We start from the raw sequence: 20,300 nt of genomic DNA, 5'->3' as shown, positions 1-20,300 counted from the left end.
AACTTAACCCACTCTAAGTCATTACAGAAAAAGGTTCATTCCATTCCTATGAAGCCCTATAATACAATATATAAAAGACAAACAGAACATTTTTTTCAAATTGAATGTTATTTTTTGCAGTCTTGGTTTACTCCCTGCACAACTGAATTCCAGTTCCTTGTTGGTACAATGACGAGACAGAGAGGTTCTGCAGGTCCATGGTGCTGAGCAGAGGAGGGGGGGGGGGGGTGCAACAAACTCAGCAGCATTCTGCCTGTTTAAACACGGACAAGGGGCTGGGTGCAAAAAACTACCAAGCTCCTTTTTTGAACAGTTCGCGGCCTCCCCCAAACCGGTGCTGAGAGGAACCACGGGTGTGTACAGCCTTCGGCAGCCACACTGACTGGTCGATGGAGAAATCTGGCTTCACCGTGTCTGTTCAACTGAAACAGGAAAAAGGAAAGAAAGATTACAAATCGGAATTTGATTGATATTGTACAGAAATTGACTGGCTAGTTCAGGGGTCTCAAACTTTTTTTTTACCAATACAGACATCTGTTAAATTTCCCAATATGCCACCATACCCCATACACTAGGCTGTTGAAATCATCATTACCAGTATAAACTTCAAAAGATATCCATTACTGGTGCACCGAATAGAAATTTTGGTGCCGAAAATGACAGTTTTTAAACAATATACGTATTTTTTTTTTTATATAATTGTATTATATTCAACTTTTTTATTAATATGAATTTAAATGAATATGAATTTGTCAGCCATTATTGGCAACTTAAGGACCAGTTCACACCACATGCAGTCCAGTGCATTTTTTTTTCTGCTTTAAAAACCACATGGAAAGTAGATTATATAGTTTCCAATGGCATAGATCATAGTCAGATCCAGAAGAGAAGTTAAAAAAAAAGTAGAACTCGCTGCATTTTTCCTACACTGGAACGCAGTAAAGCACTGGAATGCATCAAAAATGCACTGGGCACCAGTACAGTGAAAACAGGAAAAAGAAAAAAGCGTCTGCAAACACGCATGCAGAAACGCATCCGGAAAGGATCTGGAGTATGTTTTTGTGGTGTGAACCAGCCCTTAACGCAAGAAAAATGTATCCCTTTAAATTCCATGTCTTCACACTGGTCTGCTGCGCTTCCGTTGTGGTGTTAAAAATCTTGCTTGCTGCATTTTTGGTCAGTTACAAAAAAACACACCAAAAACGCTCCTCCCCATTGAAACCACAGCAAGAACACATCAAAAACGCACTCGTTTTTGAGTCACATGACCTATGAAAAACACACCATAAGCACAGTAAAATCGCGGTACAGTCCCTTCAAAACCTTGTGTATTTTCAGCACCATTATTGGCAAAATGCCAACAACACCATTTTCGCCTGACATGTTTCCGGTGCCGAAATTTCGGTGCATCTCTAATATCCATAGATTAGTTTTACATATGAATAGCTAAGAATATAAGAGCTGAAAAATAATCATAAGGAATGCCCTAAACACATTTCACTTAGTGGACTCAATCATTGGAGTGTTTTCTTCATTTGACGTAAATTCTCAAGATAGATATATTTTCTTTATCTCAAAAAACATACAGAAATGATTTCACTTTCCATAGATTTAGCCGAAACAGAAAGATCACATTGGAATGTATGCGGGCACTATAGAGAAGATGTTACAGAGCATGATTGATTAATAAATAACACATACTGTACGAAGAGATGTCAATTTCATCAGGCAGTTCGCTGATGTTGACCTCAAACCGATCTTGAACCTCATTTAGGATTTTCGCATCCTGCTCATCTGATACAAACGTGATGGCCAGACCTTTCGTCCCAAACCTACCAGCACGTGCCACCTAGTGAGGGAAAAAGACATGGAAGTTTAAAAAAAAAATGGTCTGTAAATGTAATTCCCCTCCACCACCCGGTTACTTCCTCATCACTTTGTTGGGAGTCATAGCCCGTTGGAGGCTTCCTCCTTAACCACTTCCATACAGTGCAGTTACACCCCCTTCCTGCCCAGACCAGTTTTCAGCTTTCGGCGCTCTCACACTTTGAATGATAATTACTCAGTCATACAACGCTGTACCCAATCAAATTTTTTATCATTTTTTTCACACAAATAGAGCTTCCTTTTGGTAGAATTTAATCACCACTGGGTTTTTCATTTTTTTGCGATAGAAGTGAAAAAAGAGCGAAAATTAAAAAAAAAAAACACATTTTGTTTTAGTTTCTATTATAAAATTTTGCAAATAAGTAATTTTTTTTTCATAAATTTGGGCCAAAATTTATACTTCTACATATCTTTGGTAAAAATAACCCAAATCAGTGGTTATTATTTAGTCTGTGTGAAAAAGTTATAGAGTCTACAAATTATGGTGCCAATCATTGAAAATTGATCACACCTAATCAAACCTGATGTACTGACGGGCCTATCTAATTTCCTGAGGCCCTGAAATGTCAGGACAGTCCAAATACCCCCAGAAGACCCCTTTTTGGAAAGTAGACATTCCAGGGTATTTAGTAAGAGGCATGGTGAGTTTTTTGAAGTTGTAATTTTTTCCCACAATTCTTGGGAAAATGAAGAAATAATGTATTGTATTTTTTTTTTTTTTTACACAAAATTGTCATAATTACAAGTTATTTCTCACACACAGTATATGCATACTTGCAATTACACCCCAAAATACATTCTGCTACTCCTGAGTATGGTGATACCACATGTGTGAGACTTTTACACAGCATAGCCACACACAGAGGCCCAACATTCAAGGAGCACCAGGAAACTCTGAAGACGTCACCGGAAGTGACGAAACGCGTCAGTTTGGACCGCATAACGTCATTACGATACCCTAGTTGGAACGCAAGCCGGAAGTTAACCCGTGATTCCGTGAGGAGGACGCGCAGCCCGCACCGCTGACCACCAGGGATAGCGTGTATTTGGTTTTTATCCTTTCTGAACCTAATGTATGGGTAATAAAACCTTTTAGAGACTATATTACGCTATTTGGAGCCTTTTTTTCTCCTTCCCACTATATTTGACCGTTATATCCCAGAGTCCAGAGGAGCCAATACTAGCCCACAGGACCATTTAAAGGGGAAGCCATTTGGCCCAGGGGGCCACCAAAGCCTGAATGGTCTTAGTGTCATATGACACATAAGACCCACGTCATCTGGTAAGTGACCCATCTTATTCATTTATACTTGGAACAAGGAATCGACACTTTGAACAATCAAGCCAGAGCACTTGCACTTTTGTGGATAACCACTTTGATTGAGGACATTAATTTCCTGAGCATTAAGTCATTATTTATTGTTGGACTTTTATATCTCTTCCATGTTTCTATGTGGCTTTCCTGCAGGGCCGGCCCTACCATGGGTCCCGTGGGACCATGGGACCCAGGCGGCACTTAGAGAGGGGCAGCCCCCGGCCGCCTCTTCTCTTCTTCAGGTAGCTAAAAAAAAAAAAAAGGTCAGCGCCCGGCCTGATGTGCACACTGCGCATGCGCCGTCGCCCGGAAAAAAACGTTAACGTTTGGCTATTTCCGGGAATATATCCAGGGCATGCGCAGTGTGCATGTCAAGCCGGCCGTGGACCTTTTTTTTTGGCGCTGGGCGGCGCCATTTTTATATCCTAAGGCGCCCTTTAGGAACAGGTTAAGTGAGACTGCTCCACACACAGACACACTACTTGCCATTATGCGGGGCTGCAGGCATACTACAGAAGATGCAGTGCTGCGGGCATGGTACATGCCCACAGCACTGCATCTCCTGTAGTATGCCCGTAGACCCACATTCTCCTCTACCATGCCCGCAGCACTGCATTCTCTTGCACCATGCCCGCAGCCCCACATTCTCATGCACCATGCCCACATTCTCATGCCCACAGCCCCGCATTCTCATGCCCCATGCCCACAGTCCCGCATTCTCATGAACCATGCCCACAGCCCCGCATTCTCATGCACCATGCCCGCACCCTGCATTCTCCTGTACCATGCCCACGGCCCCGCATTCTTCTGTACCATGCCCGCAGCCCCGCATTCTCCTGTACCATGTCCGCAGCCCCGCATTTTCCTGTACCATATCCGCATCCCTGCATTCTCCTGACCATGTCCGCAGCCCTACATTCTCCTGTACCATGCCTACAGCCCTGCATTCTTATGTATTATGCCCGCAGCCCTGCATTCTCCTGTACCATATCCGCAGCACTGCATTCTCCTGTACCATGCCCACAGCCCTGCATTCTCCTGTACCATGCCCGCAGCCCTGCATTCTCCTGTACCATGCCCGCAGCCCTGCATTCTCCTGTACCATGCCCGCAGCCCTGCATTCTCCTGTACCATGCTCGCAGCCCTGCAGGGCACTGTGGCACTATAGACAGTAGAAAGCCTGGTGCGCTCATCTGCCCAGTGTCTACTGCTCTGTCCTGTTCTTGCTGTCACTCCGTACACACTCACACCCCTCTGACTGCTTACATAGTCCTATAGAATGTGGGGGCCTCTTGGAGGGCGTGAATTTATTTTTTTTGGGGGGGGGGGGGCAGCATTTCATTCTCGCACTCAAGCAGCACAATGTCTTGGGCCAGCCCTGCTTTCCTGCTTAGGCCAAAGCACTACATCAACATAGATCACATGCACCTCTATACCTGGAAAAACTGTGTATTTAGAGAGGGCACCAATAGAATATCAGGGAACACAGGGTAGGGCTCCTCTTTAAAGGAGAACCTGTCATTTTGCCCTGAATGGGCAAAGTGACAGATTCTCTAACACCTTTACAAAATGAGTCTTCGCATCAGGAGCTGGAAGGCCCTCCAATTTGCAAATTATCAAAGATAAAACCACACCAAGAACACTTCTGGTCTGAGTCTGGCATGTTCCGTTTTACATTAAGGAAACAGAAAAATGAAGCAGAGTTCATACCCTGTGCAGGTAGGTGTCAGAGTCTTCCGGCATGTCATAATTGAAGGCAATGTTCACTCTTTCAATGTCCATGCCACGGCCAAAAAGATTGGTGGCAACCAGGATCCTGCGCTGGAAATCCTTAAATTGTTGGTAACGAGAAAGCCTGCCAGTGAACACAAGATTTTCAGTTATTCATCTATGAAGAGAGTGCACACCATAATCCCAGAGCTCACCCCTACGAGCACATCTCTCAGTCTTCACGACTTAACACTCCAACTCATTTTCTGCTCAGACAGATGAAGCAGTCAATCACAGGTCTCACCTTTCCTCCTGTTGCATCCCGCGATGAATAGCAATAGCTGGGAAGTTCTGTTCCACCAACAGCTGAGCCAGAGCAATGCATCTTTGAACAGACTTCACAAAGATGACCACCTGCAAATAAGCCATGTAAACAAGTATGAGCCTTGTATGCCTTTATAGCTTAGAATGACAAGCTCAGTAAAGCTGGCCATACACCTTAGAATTTAATTCTACAATTAACTGTAGATCTACCCAAAAAAAAAAAAACACAACATGGGTCTGGTCTGCCTGCAAATTGCTGCTCCCAGTTATGCATGGTATTTTACAGCCTATTCAGACTGTGTACTCTATGAAGATCTCTCTGCTTAACAAAGCTTAACAAAGCAGAGGGAGCCCGCCATGATTGGAGTAGAGCCCGTCACTGGCTTTTTTTTATTTTATTTTTTTACTTACTATATTAATTTTTTTTTTTTTTTTTTGCACATTCAATTAAGGGCTCATTCGGACAGGTGCTGAACAGTTTTTTGCTGCGTTTGCATCCACCTCAGTCCTGCACACAGGCAGCCTATAGAAGAGAATGCAGACTCAGTGGCTGCACAGACACGGTCATGTCAAATTTTACCAGGGGGGATCATGGATCCGACCACCGTGTCTGTGTTCAGATCTTTGCCCCTGCTCCTAACCACATATCTAATTTTCGCATGCAGCTGCTGAGTCTGCATCCAGCTGCAGAAACTGCCTATGCACAGCTCTGAGGTAGATGCACAGGTAGCAAAAAGCAGCTCAGCGCATTGAATGGATCTCAGCACCTGTCAGAATGAGCCCTAAAGCTCAACTCCAACCAAAGTTTTGATATAGTGGATAAATCACTTGAAAAACAGGCCTTTTTCTAACACTTTTCACATACATGTAAAAAAAATCAGCATTTAGAACCTCCAAACATTTTTTTTGTAAAGCAGAGGCCCTTAAGGAATAAAATAGTGGGGGTTGTCACACATTTTTTGCGCAACGGTTTTTCAAACGCAATATACACTTTAATGAATTTTAATGCACAAAGACACACTACCCAGTTATTTGGTAAAGTATAAAACAATTTTGTTACCGTGAGAAAAGATATAAAACATGTCCCGCTTCAAAACTGCACACACCCGTGGAACGGCAACAAAAAACGTACATCAGGTTATCCATATGCGACGCTTTAGAAGCCTTTACAGGTTACCACAGGTGGTTGAAGTTACACAGGTGGTCTGGTGCTAGAATTATTGCTCTCAATTTGACGTTAGCGATTATACCTCACATGTGCAGTGCAGTTTACTTACCGACGCAGGACCAATGGTTGCATTCATCTTTGCATGCAAGCATGGGGGGGGACGGGGGGGGGGCACTTTAAAAAAAAAAAATATTTTTACATTTAAACGTTTTTTTTTCCTTTAATGAGACATCTGGGTTATTTTAGACCACAGATCTCTCCTCTGCCCTTGGATCATACTAAGGCCAGCCATACATGGGTCGAATTTCGAAGAATTTTCTTTCGAAAATCTTATCGAAGAATTTTCATTCGAATTTCGCACCATTAGGGGGCCACAGCAACGGCCGATTTTCGTGCGGTCATCAAATTTGAGTGATCGGGCATGTTTGAAATATTTTGAAAAATAAACGATTTTCTAATCAATGATGGGAGAAATATAATCAAAAAAGAAATGAGCATGATTGCAAGAAAAGAAAATTCCCCATAAGAAAAGAAAATTCCCAGTCCACGAAAATTCTTTTCTGTAGCAATACGAGGTGAAATTGAAGGCTTGGTTAGTCAAATTTCAAAATCAATGGTGGCACCAACGAATCACAAAACGCACAAATTTCTGTTTTGCGATAGAAAATTCTCTCGAAATTTGACATATGTATGGCCAGCCTAAGATTGGTATGATCCGATGATTTTTTTCAAACCACTAATGGTATGTTTACCACCTTCAAAACCGGAAGCGACCACATACTTGTCACCTCCGTTTTTTTAGACGATAGAGATGATTGAGGCTGTTCTGGTCCCCGATCAGCTCTATGGTCAGCCGGTGGAATTGCCGGCTGCAGCCTCGGGTTCCCCAGTGAGACGGAAGAGCTCGGGAAGGCGGTGGAGGGGAAGACACCCCCTCCCACCAATTGTCAAAGCAATCCTAGTTACCCGCTCAGATTTCAGCTTTTACTGAAAACCGCATCGCCGACTCTAAAAAAGAAAAAAAAAAAAAAGACGCTATCAGGATGATGCCTGCAGCTGCAGACATCATCCCGGTATAACCACTGAAAGTCAGGCCTTGGGGCAAGTGGTTAAATTCATGTTTTATTGTTATCTGTGTATTCTGGAGAAATCCCTTCACAACCTGTCAGTTCAGAGGTGACAGCTTATCTTTCTGATGGATAAAAAGACAAAAACAAAAGTGGATCAAATTCCTAAACAACTTCCATTTTTCTTCATATTGAGCTTTGTAAAAAAAACAACAAATTTTTCACCTGGTTGAACTCCAATAGATCTAGAAGATCAAAAAGTTTGCGATTTTTCTCATTGTCCTTGAGCTTGACGTAATATTGTTGGAGTCCGTGAAGAGTCAGCTTGGTCTCGTCATCCACAAAGATTTCCATTGGCTGAAGGAGGGGGGTGGGAAATTAAGGGTTAAACAGTAAGGGGAGGGGCCGGCTTTCCTTGCAAATTTTTGAGAAGTCCTATTACAGGGTGAGGCGTGATCAAGGTGGATTCCTAGATGACCTCTTACATGGACTAAGATGGCATCTTGCATACATTGTTATGGCAAAAAATACCGGCACTTACAATTTAAAAGCTATGGTTCAGTTAAACAGCTTTAGCTATTGGGACTGCAACAGAATTATATAGCAAACACTGGATGCCTGTATTAGGACTACAGTGGCAAGATTTGCTTCCTTGAGCTCCAACCTGACAGCTTTGCAAGATCATTACCCAGCTCAGCTGTGGACAGTAGGCATACTACACACAGCCAAATAAATCATGTAATTGAAGAAGTACATAGGGCATATATAGTACACCCCCGTCCTGCCCCACAGCCAGGAGTTGCTATATATGTAATACAGCAGCTTTAATAGATCTAGATTATCTATCTGTATAGTGTCAGATTAAGCAACATGACAAGTATATATATATATATATATATATATATATATATATATATATATATATATATATATATATAAAATATGTATATATATTTTGAAATAAACTGTCAATTTACCCTTTGTTTACCCTAATCAGCTCTAATTAACTCCTCATTCTCCTTCTCCCTTTGACCATTATTTTTCTGATTTTTTTTTTTATTTGTATTTTTTTTTACCCATTACATTTTTCAACTTTTTTGCATCTTAAAAAAATAAACAAATAATCAAAATTAGAAGAAAAAAAAAATGTAAATAAAGCTTGCAATGCTTTGCATCAGAATTATATTTTAAAGGACAAATGATAGAATAAAAGTGTGTAGTTTTTTTTTTTTAAACCAACACTGATTAAATTTAAAATGTGTACATGTTTATGCTAGTGATATAATCTTAAATAAACCAGGTATTTGCAAATAAACAAGCCCACAGCAGGAAAAAAAAAATTGCTCGTCCCCTAGGGGCTGTGCAAGAATAAGAGATGGGTTAGGGGCATATTCAAACCAGGTGCTTGAAGCTGCACTGATCAACACAGGCTCAACACAAGGATGCTAAAGCCCCGTACACGCGTTCCGATTGTCGGCCGTAAATATCCGGCCGATGACCGATCGGCCGATTGTAGGCTTGTTAGTATGATGCTTCCGACAGCCGACATCGCATTTTCGGCCGAACAGAATCTGTCGTGCAGGCATTAAAATTTTTGTATGCCGACACCAGAACGGCCGATTGTTCGCCAGTCAGTACAGATTTCGGCCGACAGACAGCAGATTTGCAAGACTGGGCATGCTCAGAAAAGAAAAAAGACAAGGAAAGTTAACCATCACATGACATCACTTCTGCAGTCGGCTGTTGTTGGCCGACAAAATTCGTGTGCAGTCTTTTGCAGTTTTCAACAGACATGACAGCCCTGGACAAAAGACGGCCGATCGTTCGGCCGACGATCGGTACGTGTGTACGAGGCTTTAGGCCCAAGAGGTTTATGTCCTGCAGCAGGGATCCGCTCACAGATCTCCTGATCAGAGCAGAGGGGCAGAGGACAAGTCAGTGTCCGCTCAGTTTATGCAGAGCGGATCAGGATAGACCCTGATCTAATCTATGGGCACCTGGAAGCAAACAGACTCCACAGTCTGTTTACACCCAGCTTCCAGTCTGTCCAAATTGAAAATAAACCTCTCAAACTGATGTCATTAATACAAGCAAAGTTTATGTACTGAAATTCCAATACCTTCAGACCTGAGTCTGTTTAGGTCTACTTCTGGCTCATTTCTGGATTAGGGTCTTCTAGTGCTAGTGGAGTCCCAATTATAAATAGAAACTTTGTATTGCAAAAAGGCCCTGGAAGTTCAGTAGGGTTTAAATCTGATGCACATCATTGGCTTTTCAGTTAAACATTGCATTCAAAAAGAAAAAAAAAAATCAGGCACAAAAAGCAGCTATTCTTACAGAGTAATAAGAATCTCTTCTAAAAGCGCCTTTTATTCAAAGCATAGCAAAACCAAAAAAAAAAAGGAACTGCTTTCTTCTTACCTACAAGTACTTAGATGTGGGAACTGCATCCATTTTTATTTTTAACATTTTTGCATGTTACAATGGGAGGAAATGGTCAAAACTGGTGCAGCTTGTGCACAGCACAAAGCAGTTTAAGCTTCAGCTTGGAAATGAAGGTTTAAAGCGGACTGCTTACCATGGACAGCTGCTCCAGATTTAGACATTTCCAGTTTAAATAAATTCCCCTCTTCTTCTCTGTAAACTACTAATCTTCGCATTCCCCATGCAACAGAGATGAAAAAAAGGCAAACACATTTGTAGCCCAGTCTGGGTGGCTACCATAACTCCCTCCATGGGTACAGTGCCAGTGGGACAGGAAGGTTGGTATTTGAAGGATCACCAGGTGAAAAAGAAAAAAAAAAAGTCTTAAAAATAGAAAGCAAATGCAGCCACCACATCTATGGACCCCTAGGCCTCATTCACACAGGCACACTACAGTGTACACCCATGTAAGGAGCCTGTTTTCCTGCAGAGAGATGCAAAGGTGTTCTGTATATCCTCATGAATGCAGTCCAGTTTCATGTCAGTTGGAAAGCAGTGTCTTGCACGGACACAGCCGCTGCTCCCTATTTGACATCCATGCGAGTGCACAGTGCCGGACAGAGTGCGTTCGGGGTCCTGGCACCTGCAAGGATGTGAAATTGAGAGCAATGGCTGTCCGTGCAGCCACTGCCTCCCAACTCACATGAATGGGACTGCCTGCACGGAACACCCGCGCATTCCTGTGCCACCAAACACAGCGTTCACAAGGCTCTATTTGTAGTATGCCAAAGTAAACTAAGCTTTATGCTGCAAGATTTTTTTGTTTTAGTGTGAAGATATACTTCAAAACATTTTTGTACCCAGAGTCCAGTTTTAAAGCTGTGTGGGCTCAAACAACAGATGTTTCCCACCTACCTGCAGAGTTCTTAGTCACAGAATTCTGAAGAGGGAACTCCAGAAGAAGCCTTGCTACTGTAGTCCTTGCAGAAATGAGAATTTTTTCTTTGTCACACAATAACTAAAATATCAAGCTTGCAAAGATTGTTTAGTCACTGGGACATTTTTCTAGGGATAGACCGATATGGTTTTTTCAGGGCCGATACCGATATTTTGGTCACAACGTATCAGCCGATATTTTGTACATTTAAAGTTTTGAAAAATAAAGAAAATTTTTGACACAAATGTGGTACTGAACATGTTAATTTTTGTTTAATAATGCTTAATGGCTTGCTGGCACCCTGTGGTGGCTGGCTGGCCTCCTGTGGTGGGTGGATGGCTGGCTGTTTGGCACCCTGTGGTGGGTGGATGGCTGGCACTCAGTGGTGGGTGGGTGGCTGGCACCCTGTAGTGGGTGGGTGGCTGGCACCCTGTGGTGGGTGGCTGGCACCCTGTGGTGGGTGGGTGGCTGTCTGGCCCCCTGTGGTGGGTGGGTGGCTGTCTGGCACCCTGTGGTGGGTGGGTGGCTGTCTGGCACCCTGTGTTTGGAGGCTGGCTGTCTGGCACCCTGTGGTGGGTGGGTGGCACACTGTGGTGGGTGGGTGGCTGTCTGGCACCCTGTAGTGGGTGGGTGGCTGGCACCCTGTGGTGGGTGGGTGGCTGGCTGGCCCCCTGTGGTGGGTGGGTGGCTGGCTGGCACCCTGTGGTGGGTGGCTGGCTGTCTGGCACCCTGTGGTAGGTGGGTGCCTGGCACAGGGGCTGTGGTTGGCTGGCTGGTGCAGTGCCTGTGACTGGCTGGCTGTCTGGCACCCTGTGGTAGGTGGGTGGCTGGCACAGGGGCTGTGGTCGGCTGGCTGGTACAGGGCCTGTGGGTGGATGGCTCGCTGGCACAGAGCCTGTGGTTGGCTGGCACCCGGCTGCTGGGGGTGTATGGCTGTGATACACTCCCGCGAGACTAGTCCCGACTGCAGACGAGGCTGTCCAAGGCAAGGGAGGGGGCCTAAGAAGGCAGAATGACGTCACAAAAATATTGGCAATATCGGCCAGTTCCGGGGATGATACCGATATATCGGGGAAAGTGCCTATCGGCCCCCGATATATCAGCCTTGCCGATAATCGGTCTATCCCTACATTTTTCAGATTCCTTGGTCTTCAATATAAGGTTTCTGATGTTAGTAAAACTCCCCCGTGTGAGAATTCTTTGAAAGAAGCAGACATTCCTGAATCACAGACCACATACGAGTTCTACAGCAGCAATGAAGAAGTTGAGTATGTGACACGTGTCAGGGAACAGCTGCTTTCATCAGACCTTTGAGACATAAGTGTTTTGGGGGTCCCCCTCCCCCAGTCTCATTAGCAAAGCTGGTAAAATAATTACAACTAGTTACCTAGTAACTAGCCATGTTTAGCTAGGATTTTCACCTAAGTTTTTTATTTCTTATGGTTCTCCTAAAACAGGTAAGTAGCAACTGCTTCTTTGTTGCAACTGCGAAAGCTAGTGGTTTCCCAGCTGGTCCGTTTTACCCATTTCAAAACACAATGAGGTGTTTGGCAGCTGCAACCAGGGAAAAACAGCCATCAAGAATGGACATCCATCCACCTGTTTCAAGAGACAACAGGAAAAACGAATAGGCTGAAAATGTTATTCCTGCAAAATGCCATCCTATTCCACTTAAAGGGATAACCAACTCACAAAGTCACATTACATTTTTCACAAGAGAAAGGTGGCAGACAAACATGCACTCAAAGCACATACAGCTTTCTAACGGCATTCACAATCCATCCTAATGCTAAATATAGAAAGGGGGAGGGGTCAAGTGCAGAAAAGGGAACAAAATGTCACTTCTAGCTATACATATAGGTTAGGTGTTCACTGCTAAACACAAAATGTCATCACAGACGCAAATTATTTGCATCTGCTGTGAGTGATAGAAGACATTTTAAAGAAATGATGAAAATTAGTGATTACATTTACTGAAATAATGCTCAACATAATATTTCTGTAAAACTCTAAATTTTGCAAAGTAATTCTGAAAGTTGCAGTTATATTAAACCAGAAATCCAATCGTTTATTAGGGTGGAGGAATTGGGAGTACACAAGATTCACACGAGGTCCTTCAAAGACCGACCACCAGTACAGAACAGAGAGGCTGGCCGTTATAAAAGGGAAACTGCAATAAGGACTGTGTTAGCTGCCTACAGCAACCAATGGTAGGGCGAACACCCAAATGAACCAATCGGGTTCTTACTAACCCGCAGGCCATGTATTCTGGCAATGTCAGATCCACCTTAACTCCCTGGGGCGGGGGGGGGGGGGGGGGACTATAAAATCACAGCAGCATTAAAGCAAATTACAGAAAGTCAAATTTGAAGGAGCTGGCCTTATCCTGGTTAAAACAGATGACAACTTTATGCCGGCATTGATAGATTGAATCTCAGCCAGTTCAGCAGGGACCGGCCGAGATTAGATCCATCTATGGGCAGGCTGGTTGTACTGAAGTTGGTCCATTGATCGATTTCAGTGCAACCAACCTATCAGATTTGTTTGCATGGGCTTACTGCCGGTGGCTATAGCTGCCAGCAGTGATCATTGTGTTCTGCCAGCAGGGAAGGCTCCCAAGAACAGAACACAACAGTGCTGCGGGAGGGAGTCCCCCATCAACACTGACTGTTGATGGGTAATTGAGCAATTTTCTTTTCTGCAACGCCTAGTTGTAGGAAAGAAATTGGCATCGTCCATGGCTAGCCTTAGAAACCCCCCCCCCCACAATAATGTCAGTACGATCCCCACCAGAGTAGCACATGGCCAACATACCTGGCCAGAATTTTACAGACCACTGCTCACGTCCAGGATTTCTCCAAAGCCTCTCTCATCCTCAGGAACTCTCTACCTCAATCTGTTCAGCTATATCCTACTCTGTCCACTTTTAGATGCTGCCAGGAAACTCATCTCCTAAGAGTGGGTTCACACTGATGCGGCTGCGGGTCACAGCAAGGGGTCCAGTGCGTCCCTGTTCATCTATACAGGTGTAAATAAGGTCCAAATTTTTGCATGAATTTGCACCTGAAACGGAGCCAAAGATGCACAGGACCCTTCCAATGCGGACCACGGCTGCCCTGGAGCTGTATGAACCATCTCTATTGAGAGTCGGTCATACTCGCCTGTCATGCAAATAGGATGCGAGGAAACCCGCATCCAATGCACATCAGTGTGAACCCAGCCTTAGAGAAGCCTATCCTGCCTCAACCCAATAAACTGAACTTTTTACTACTTCATCAACTTACCCCTCTCAGTCATTACCCTTTGTATTACTTGCCCCTTCCTTTCCGATTGTAAAGTGCTCATGAGCAGGACCCTCCCAACCCTCTTGTCTTGCATTACATTCTAACTGCAGTCTCCCTTTATATTGTGAAGAGTTGTGCAAACTGTTGGCGCTCTATAAATCATGTAGAATAATAATAAAAGTTTAATAGTAACAATAATATTAGGGAGGGCAGATCAGTCATTGCCTAAATACAACGGCGTACTTAGATGCTTTGTGCTTCACATATTAGTGAGAACGTGATTGGTTCTCTTTAGCCCAACAAAATTCCCCATAATAAACAGAGAATCCTCTTGCTCTGTTGCTGAATCACTTTAAAATGTTTATATCTCTAGCTGATGGCTAGGGTAATTACATTTTCATAAGCATATCACATTTTCCCCTTAATTTAGATATTTTTTGGGCTAGGCAGGTACTTAAACGAAGCGGTTATCTATTTGGTCACTAAAGGGCATATGAAGGAGAAGTATACATAGCAATGCTTCATGTTTCAGCAGTGACACACCAGCCCTATTAGGAAACCAAATATTAAGCTTCATCTCAGAAAATGCCTGCCACCGTTGTCTCATTTTATTTCTATGTACGAATGCAAGAAGATACTAAGCCAGGCGGACAGAATAGCAGAAAGACCTGAAAAATGGTCAAAATAGTTCCGTTATGTAAATGACATCTAAGGATGGGGTCTTTTTGTGGCTTATAGTTTGTGTACACAAGGGCTTGTTTCTAGCCATTTACCATCAGTCAGAGCAATTATAGTACTGCACATTTCCAGGGCCACGGAAACCATCTTCAATCAGCAACATCATATTTTTTTTGTTTTATATGTCAACATTATTCTACTTCAATTTGTTTCTGACATCAGGCATGCAGCATTTGCATTCCAAAAACAGTTCATGTTTTTAAGGGAGTACCCAATGTATGTCTCTATTATCTGAAAATGGCTACAAAAGAATGAGCATTAAAAGGAGATCTGCCATCAAGTTAAAAGGATAAGTTCACCTTTGAGAACATGTTACATCTGCTTTAAGCATGCTGCAGCCACTGCCTGGATCCCCCATGACAGTAGTACAGGAAGACGTTCCCTGTACTAGCTGTCAGTTTTTTAATTCAGCTGTGTGTGTAAATGAACTACAAGCCCAAATATCCTTCGCGGCTGTCGGCTTGGAGTTGTCAGTGTTAATGCTTGGCTGTACTGGTTATATACGGGCACACAGATACATGGACACGTCTGCAGGAGACCTGCATGGCACCAGCCATCTGCTGATCACTGGTGGGTGCAATGCTTTACAGATTTAAGAAGTAATAATAAATGCACATTTTTTTACCTACAAAAAAATGTGCATTTATTTTTAAAGTGAACTTATTTTTAAACCACTTCTGGACTGCCCCATAGCAGATATACTGCTACAGGGCGGCCCTCCTGTGCAGAATCACAAATATATATATATATGTATATGTGTGTGTGTGTATACATATATACACACACATACGTGATTCTTTACTTCCACCTATGGATTAATCACAGCAGAAGCCAAGCTGTGGGTGCCGGGACTGGATGCCCGCCGGCACCTGCTGATCGCCGGACAGAGACTCAGAACAGAGCTCTGCCTATGTAAACAAGGCAGATCTCTATCCTGACAGGGAGGGAAGAGATGTATTTTGTGACCCTGCACAGAGAATTAAATCCATCCTATCCCCTAGCAAGAGCAGCGCACACGTCACAAAAGCACTGGCTAGGCACACAGTTTACCTTATGTTAGTGTCATTAGTACAGTGACAGTGCATATTTTAGCACTGACCACTATATTAGGGTCACTGGTTCAAAGTGTCAAAAATGTCAGTTCGTGTCCAATTGTCCGCTGCAGTATTGCAGTCCTACTATAAACTGCCGATCGCCACCATTACTAGTATAAAAAATAAATACAAATTTCATAAATATATACCAGTCTGTATAACGATCGTGTGAACCAATCAATATACTTGCTTATTAAAATGTAGCAGAATACGTTTTGGCCTAAATTTATAAAGAAATATGATTTTTAAAATAAACACAGTGGTCATCAAATGCCACCAAAAGAAAGCTCTATTTGTGGGGGAAAATAGTCAAATTTTTATTTAGTCCCCGTTCACACTGGGGCGACCTGTGAGGCGACCTGGTCGCCTTCCATAGGGAAGCTGCAGACCCGTTCTAATAGGAGCGACACAAGTCGCTTCGACTTAGAAAAAGGGTCCGGAGCTTCTTTGGAGCGACCGTCATAGACTTCAATGTTATGAAGTCCGTGCCGGCCTCTCCGAAGTCGCCCCTGGAAGTCGGATCGCCCCAGTGTGAACGGGGCCTTAGGCTCAGCGTTGCATGATTACACAATTGTCAGTTAAAATAACGCAGTGCCGTATCGCACAAAATGGCCTCTGGTAATGAAGGGGGTAAAGCTGAACTCTGGAATTGTACTGTAGCTGACACAGTTCACTGAAGTATATATTTTACCCTTTTGTATCTGTATTATACCTATATACAAGAAATAAGGAATGGCCACTACTAGCCAGTGTGCACAAATTTTAAAACAAAGTTATGGTATACTGGGGAGGGCCATAATCACAGGTCAGTATGATGGTACTTGTGCACTAGTTTCTATAAGGAAATAAATTGCTCATGCCTTTCTCTATGTCAGCCTGGCTGTGTAGCTTCTTTGCATTAGTATCAAACCCCCTGTACAGAAAAGGCTTAGATATTCAATGCTAAAAAAAAGTCTGAAGTCTAGAGATAATAATGCTGCAGCGATCTAGGAGCAGTAAGCACCTGGAATTGGTGAACAAAACTCAGAGTAATGGGTGTTCTCAAGCCTTAACATATGTAAATATTACGACTGTGTACAAAAAGAATCCATCCGTTAAGAACACTGGATGTTGGTGTCCAATGTACAACCTGGAAATTAAATACTGTGAGAGGTTGCTTTACATTTTATAAATACATTGCTATTCAGTAACTTCTAGAACAGGAAATCAGGCACTTCTATTTTCATTTTTACATGGGACTGAAATTCCATTTAGGCCTCATTCACAAGGGTGCGACACCCACAGTCTGCATATATGCAGCTTGATCCTCCAGGTGCTGCATGCAGGCAGCCCATTCATGTTTTTGGGGAAAGAGCTGCTCAAAGCCTTTTGGGTGAGGGGCCCCGAACACACACTCTCTGCGCTCAGATCCACTCGCTCCCACGATTGTCAAATTGGAACAAGCGGCTGTGCTCATGTAGTGGCTGCGTCCCATAGACAATAATGGGCTGCCTGCGTGCAGCACCTGGAGGCACAAATAGCCTTGAATGCTGAAATACAAGCTACAACAAGGTTGCATGAAAATCACAATCTGGTATGTAGAAAAGTGTTACAGATAATATTTGGTATTTGCATAAGATCATGACAAGACAGCTAGGAAAACTTGTCAATAGCATGCCCTTTCACCTCTAAAATTTTAGATATTATACTTGAAGGTTCTGTTAGGTACTTGCATAAAGTAAAAACAGCTTGTCCCAGGAGCCCCAGAAACAGTCGACTGGAGACATATGGCAATATCTAGGACTATGAAAAGGTTAAAGTGTTTGTAACGCCCCCCCAAAAAAAAGGATCCTGCTTCCCTTAAAGCATGTTATACAGCGCAGTGCTTGTGCTGCGTAATTTCACCCCTTCTATCACCTAAAATACGTGGCTGATCCTGGCTAGTATTGTTCTCCCCCCAGTAAACTGACCATGGTTTATCATGGCTGCTGAGCCCTGATACCGTGGTCAGTTTACGTGCCTCCGTCATCCGCAGATCTCCTCTCCCCCCTCCCTGCCTGTCAGCTCTGTCCCCTCCCCGATTCTCCCCCCTCCTATTGCATTCATAACAGTTTATTGTTACTACAATCAACTGTATGTCCTTTATTTAAAAAAAAAAAAAAAAAAAAGCCAATATCTACCTCATTTCAGAGTGCCTCCCAGAGCTTACATCACCAGCCGCCTCTCTCCTCTCGGCTGATGTCAACAGGAGTTTTCAGCAACTCCCGCTGCAGCTGTCAGACAGGGAGAGGCGGCCGGTCACGTGAGCGCCAGGGGGGGGGGTGCTCTGAAATAAGGTAGATATTGGCTTTTTTTTTTTAAATAAAGGACATACAGTAAAGCACATATTGTTACCTAACAGAGCTGATTGTAGTAACATTACAAGTGGCTTTACAACCACTTTTAAGGCTGATTTCCATGTTTCCTGTAACTTTAAATTGTTTGTTTCGACCAAGCCAGTCCAAACAAACGATTTCCTTCACTAAATGCTGCAGTGTCTCTAAGCACTGTATGTACAGTATATAGCTTCAGCTACATACAGTATACAGTGCTGGGTTGCGGCTGTAAGACAAAGTCCTCCCATCTCACACCCGAAACAATACAGAGTTTGACTGTAAATGAATACAAAGCTTAATCTGATTGGCTGGGTCAGAGTGCAACATCATCAGCCTGCCCCTCCAACCCAGCCAATCAGAGGAAGCTTTGTATTCATTCACAGAATACAAAGCTGCCCATGAATGGCTGAGAGCCCTTTAGACTGACTCTGCATTCTTCCAGGTGTGATATGTAGTTGAAGGGGCAGGCCGATGACGCGCTCTGACTCAACCAGTCAGAGAAAGCTTCGTATTCATTCACAGAATACAAAGCTGCCTATGAATGGCTAAGCGTCGCTCAGACCGACTCTATTCTGTTCCGGGTGTGAGACGAGAAGTGTGTCTCAAAGCTGCAAACCAGCACTGTGTACTGTATGTAACTGAAGGTAAATGCAGTACATACAGTGCTTAGAGACACTGCAGCACTTAGTTAAGGAGATAGTTTGTCCAAACTGTTTAAATTGACCGGAAACGTGGAAATCAGCTTTAATAAGGCCCAGGTAATACATTGTGGGATGGAAATGGGAAGGGAAAAAAACGCTCTTCTGGGTGTGCTGATTTTTAGGATTTCAAGAAGCTGGCAGAACCTGCTGTCATCTAGGTCATGCTAGTGACGAGGTTACCTAAATACTCATGAGTCTTAACAATGTGCAATCACTATATTTAAAGTGCACAAGCACATATTAATTATATTACTTTACTGTTTAAACTATAGTAATCTGAAACGTAAATTTGCAGGTATGGATTTATGCACTTTCAATAATCACTGCACTTTGGAACTTTTTTTGAAAAACCTACGGCATGAGAAATCAGAGTAGCTTGTATTTGAAGGAAATGCAGTAGTCCTCAAGGCATACTTAGACTTTCCAGAACATGGAATATAAAAGCCTTTCCACAACGTACATTAGAAATGCATACATAAGCCACAATTTTTAAGTCTCATACATTCACTCTATACATACAAGCTAATAATATGCCAGTGTGTGTACCATCACATTCTAACTTACAAAGGAGGACAGGACATGTCCAGTGTATGTGAAGGTGAACATACTGGCACATATTTTTCAGACATTCACACCGACATGAGCAGCACAGACGATAATAGAGTAAAAAGAGGACAGATAAAAAGAAGGGGGGGGGGGTCCCGTTTCCCTGGTGCTATCCCGATGATCAAACTGCTTTCGACTAAAACCCCTTATGATCACTTCCATAGCAAAACTCAAATGTTTTCCATCATTAGGAGTTGTAACTGACCCCCCAGTTGACTGCCATCCCAACACCACACTCTGTCACCACCCTAGGCATCATTTCTGCCTTGAGCTACCCAGTTTTGTGAACTGAAACTAATTAAAACTTTCCCTCATTTTGGCCATAACTACCCCATGAAAACCTAAGCGGCTGAAAGCCCTTAAAGCTCAATTTATAGCACAGATATTAATTGTATCTGTAAAGCATTCTATAAACATCCCTGCTAACCTGACACCAGTCCCACAGCAATGTAAAAGCCTGTCTAAGCCCGACTATCTGAACATGAAATAGCCCTCGTAGCTATACCACCCCACCCACTTTCATAACAGCCATTTAATACTGATAGTAACAACTGTGCCCAGTTCTTACTGGCAGTAGACCACACCTTCCCCTCCCGTATATTGGCACTGCCAATTTTCAAAAGGCAAAAAAAAAAAGAAAAAATGTACAAAAAAAAGAAAAAGAAAAAATATTAGGTCACTCAGAGCCAAA

At 43.2% G+C, this 20,300-nt stretch overlaps 1 protein-coding gene across 1 annotated transcript in view; it reads right to left on the bottom strand.

Annotated features, from left to right (window-relative positions):
* Nucleotides 1-282: 282 nt before the first annotated feature.
* The window catches only part of DDX39B (DExD-box helicase 39B), a 58,894-nt gene continuing 38,876 nt past the window's right edge, over nucleotides 283-20,300 (bottom strand). Inside the window, exons 7-11 of the mRNA XM_082264632.1 lie at nucleotides 7,697-7,828; nucleotides 5,217-5,326; nucleotides 4,913-5,057; nucleotides 1,702-1,849; nucleotides 283-422 (exon numbers count right to left, since the gene is read on the bottom strand). Of these exons, the coding sequence (XP_082120758.1) occupies nucleotides 406-422; nucleotides 1,702-1,849; nucleotides 4,913-5,057; nucleotides 5,217-5,326; nucleotides 7,697-7,828 (552 nt within the window). The 3' untranslated portion in view covers nucleotides 283-405. The remainder of the gene's footprint in view (nucleotides 423-1,701; nucleotides 1,850-4,912; nucleotides 5,058-5,216; nucleotides 5,327-7,696; nucleotides 7,829-20,300) is intronic.

The sequence above is a fragment of the Pelophylax lessonae genome (assembly GCF_965119305.1).
Source record: "Pelophylax lessonae genome assembly, chromosome: 7".
Taxonomy (NCBI): Eukaryota; Metazoa; Chordata; class Amphibia; order Anura; family Ranidae; genus Pelophylax; species Pelophylax lessonae.
This window is presented reverse-complemented; position numbering and strand designations above follow the sequence as displayed.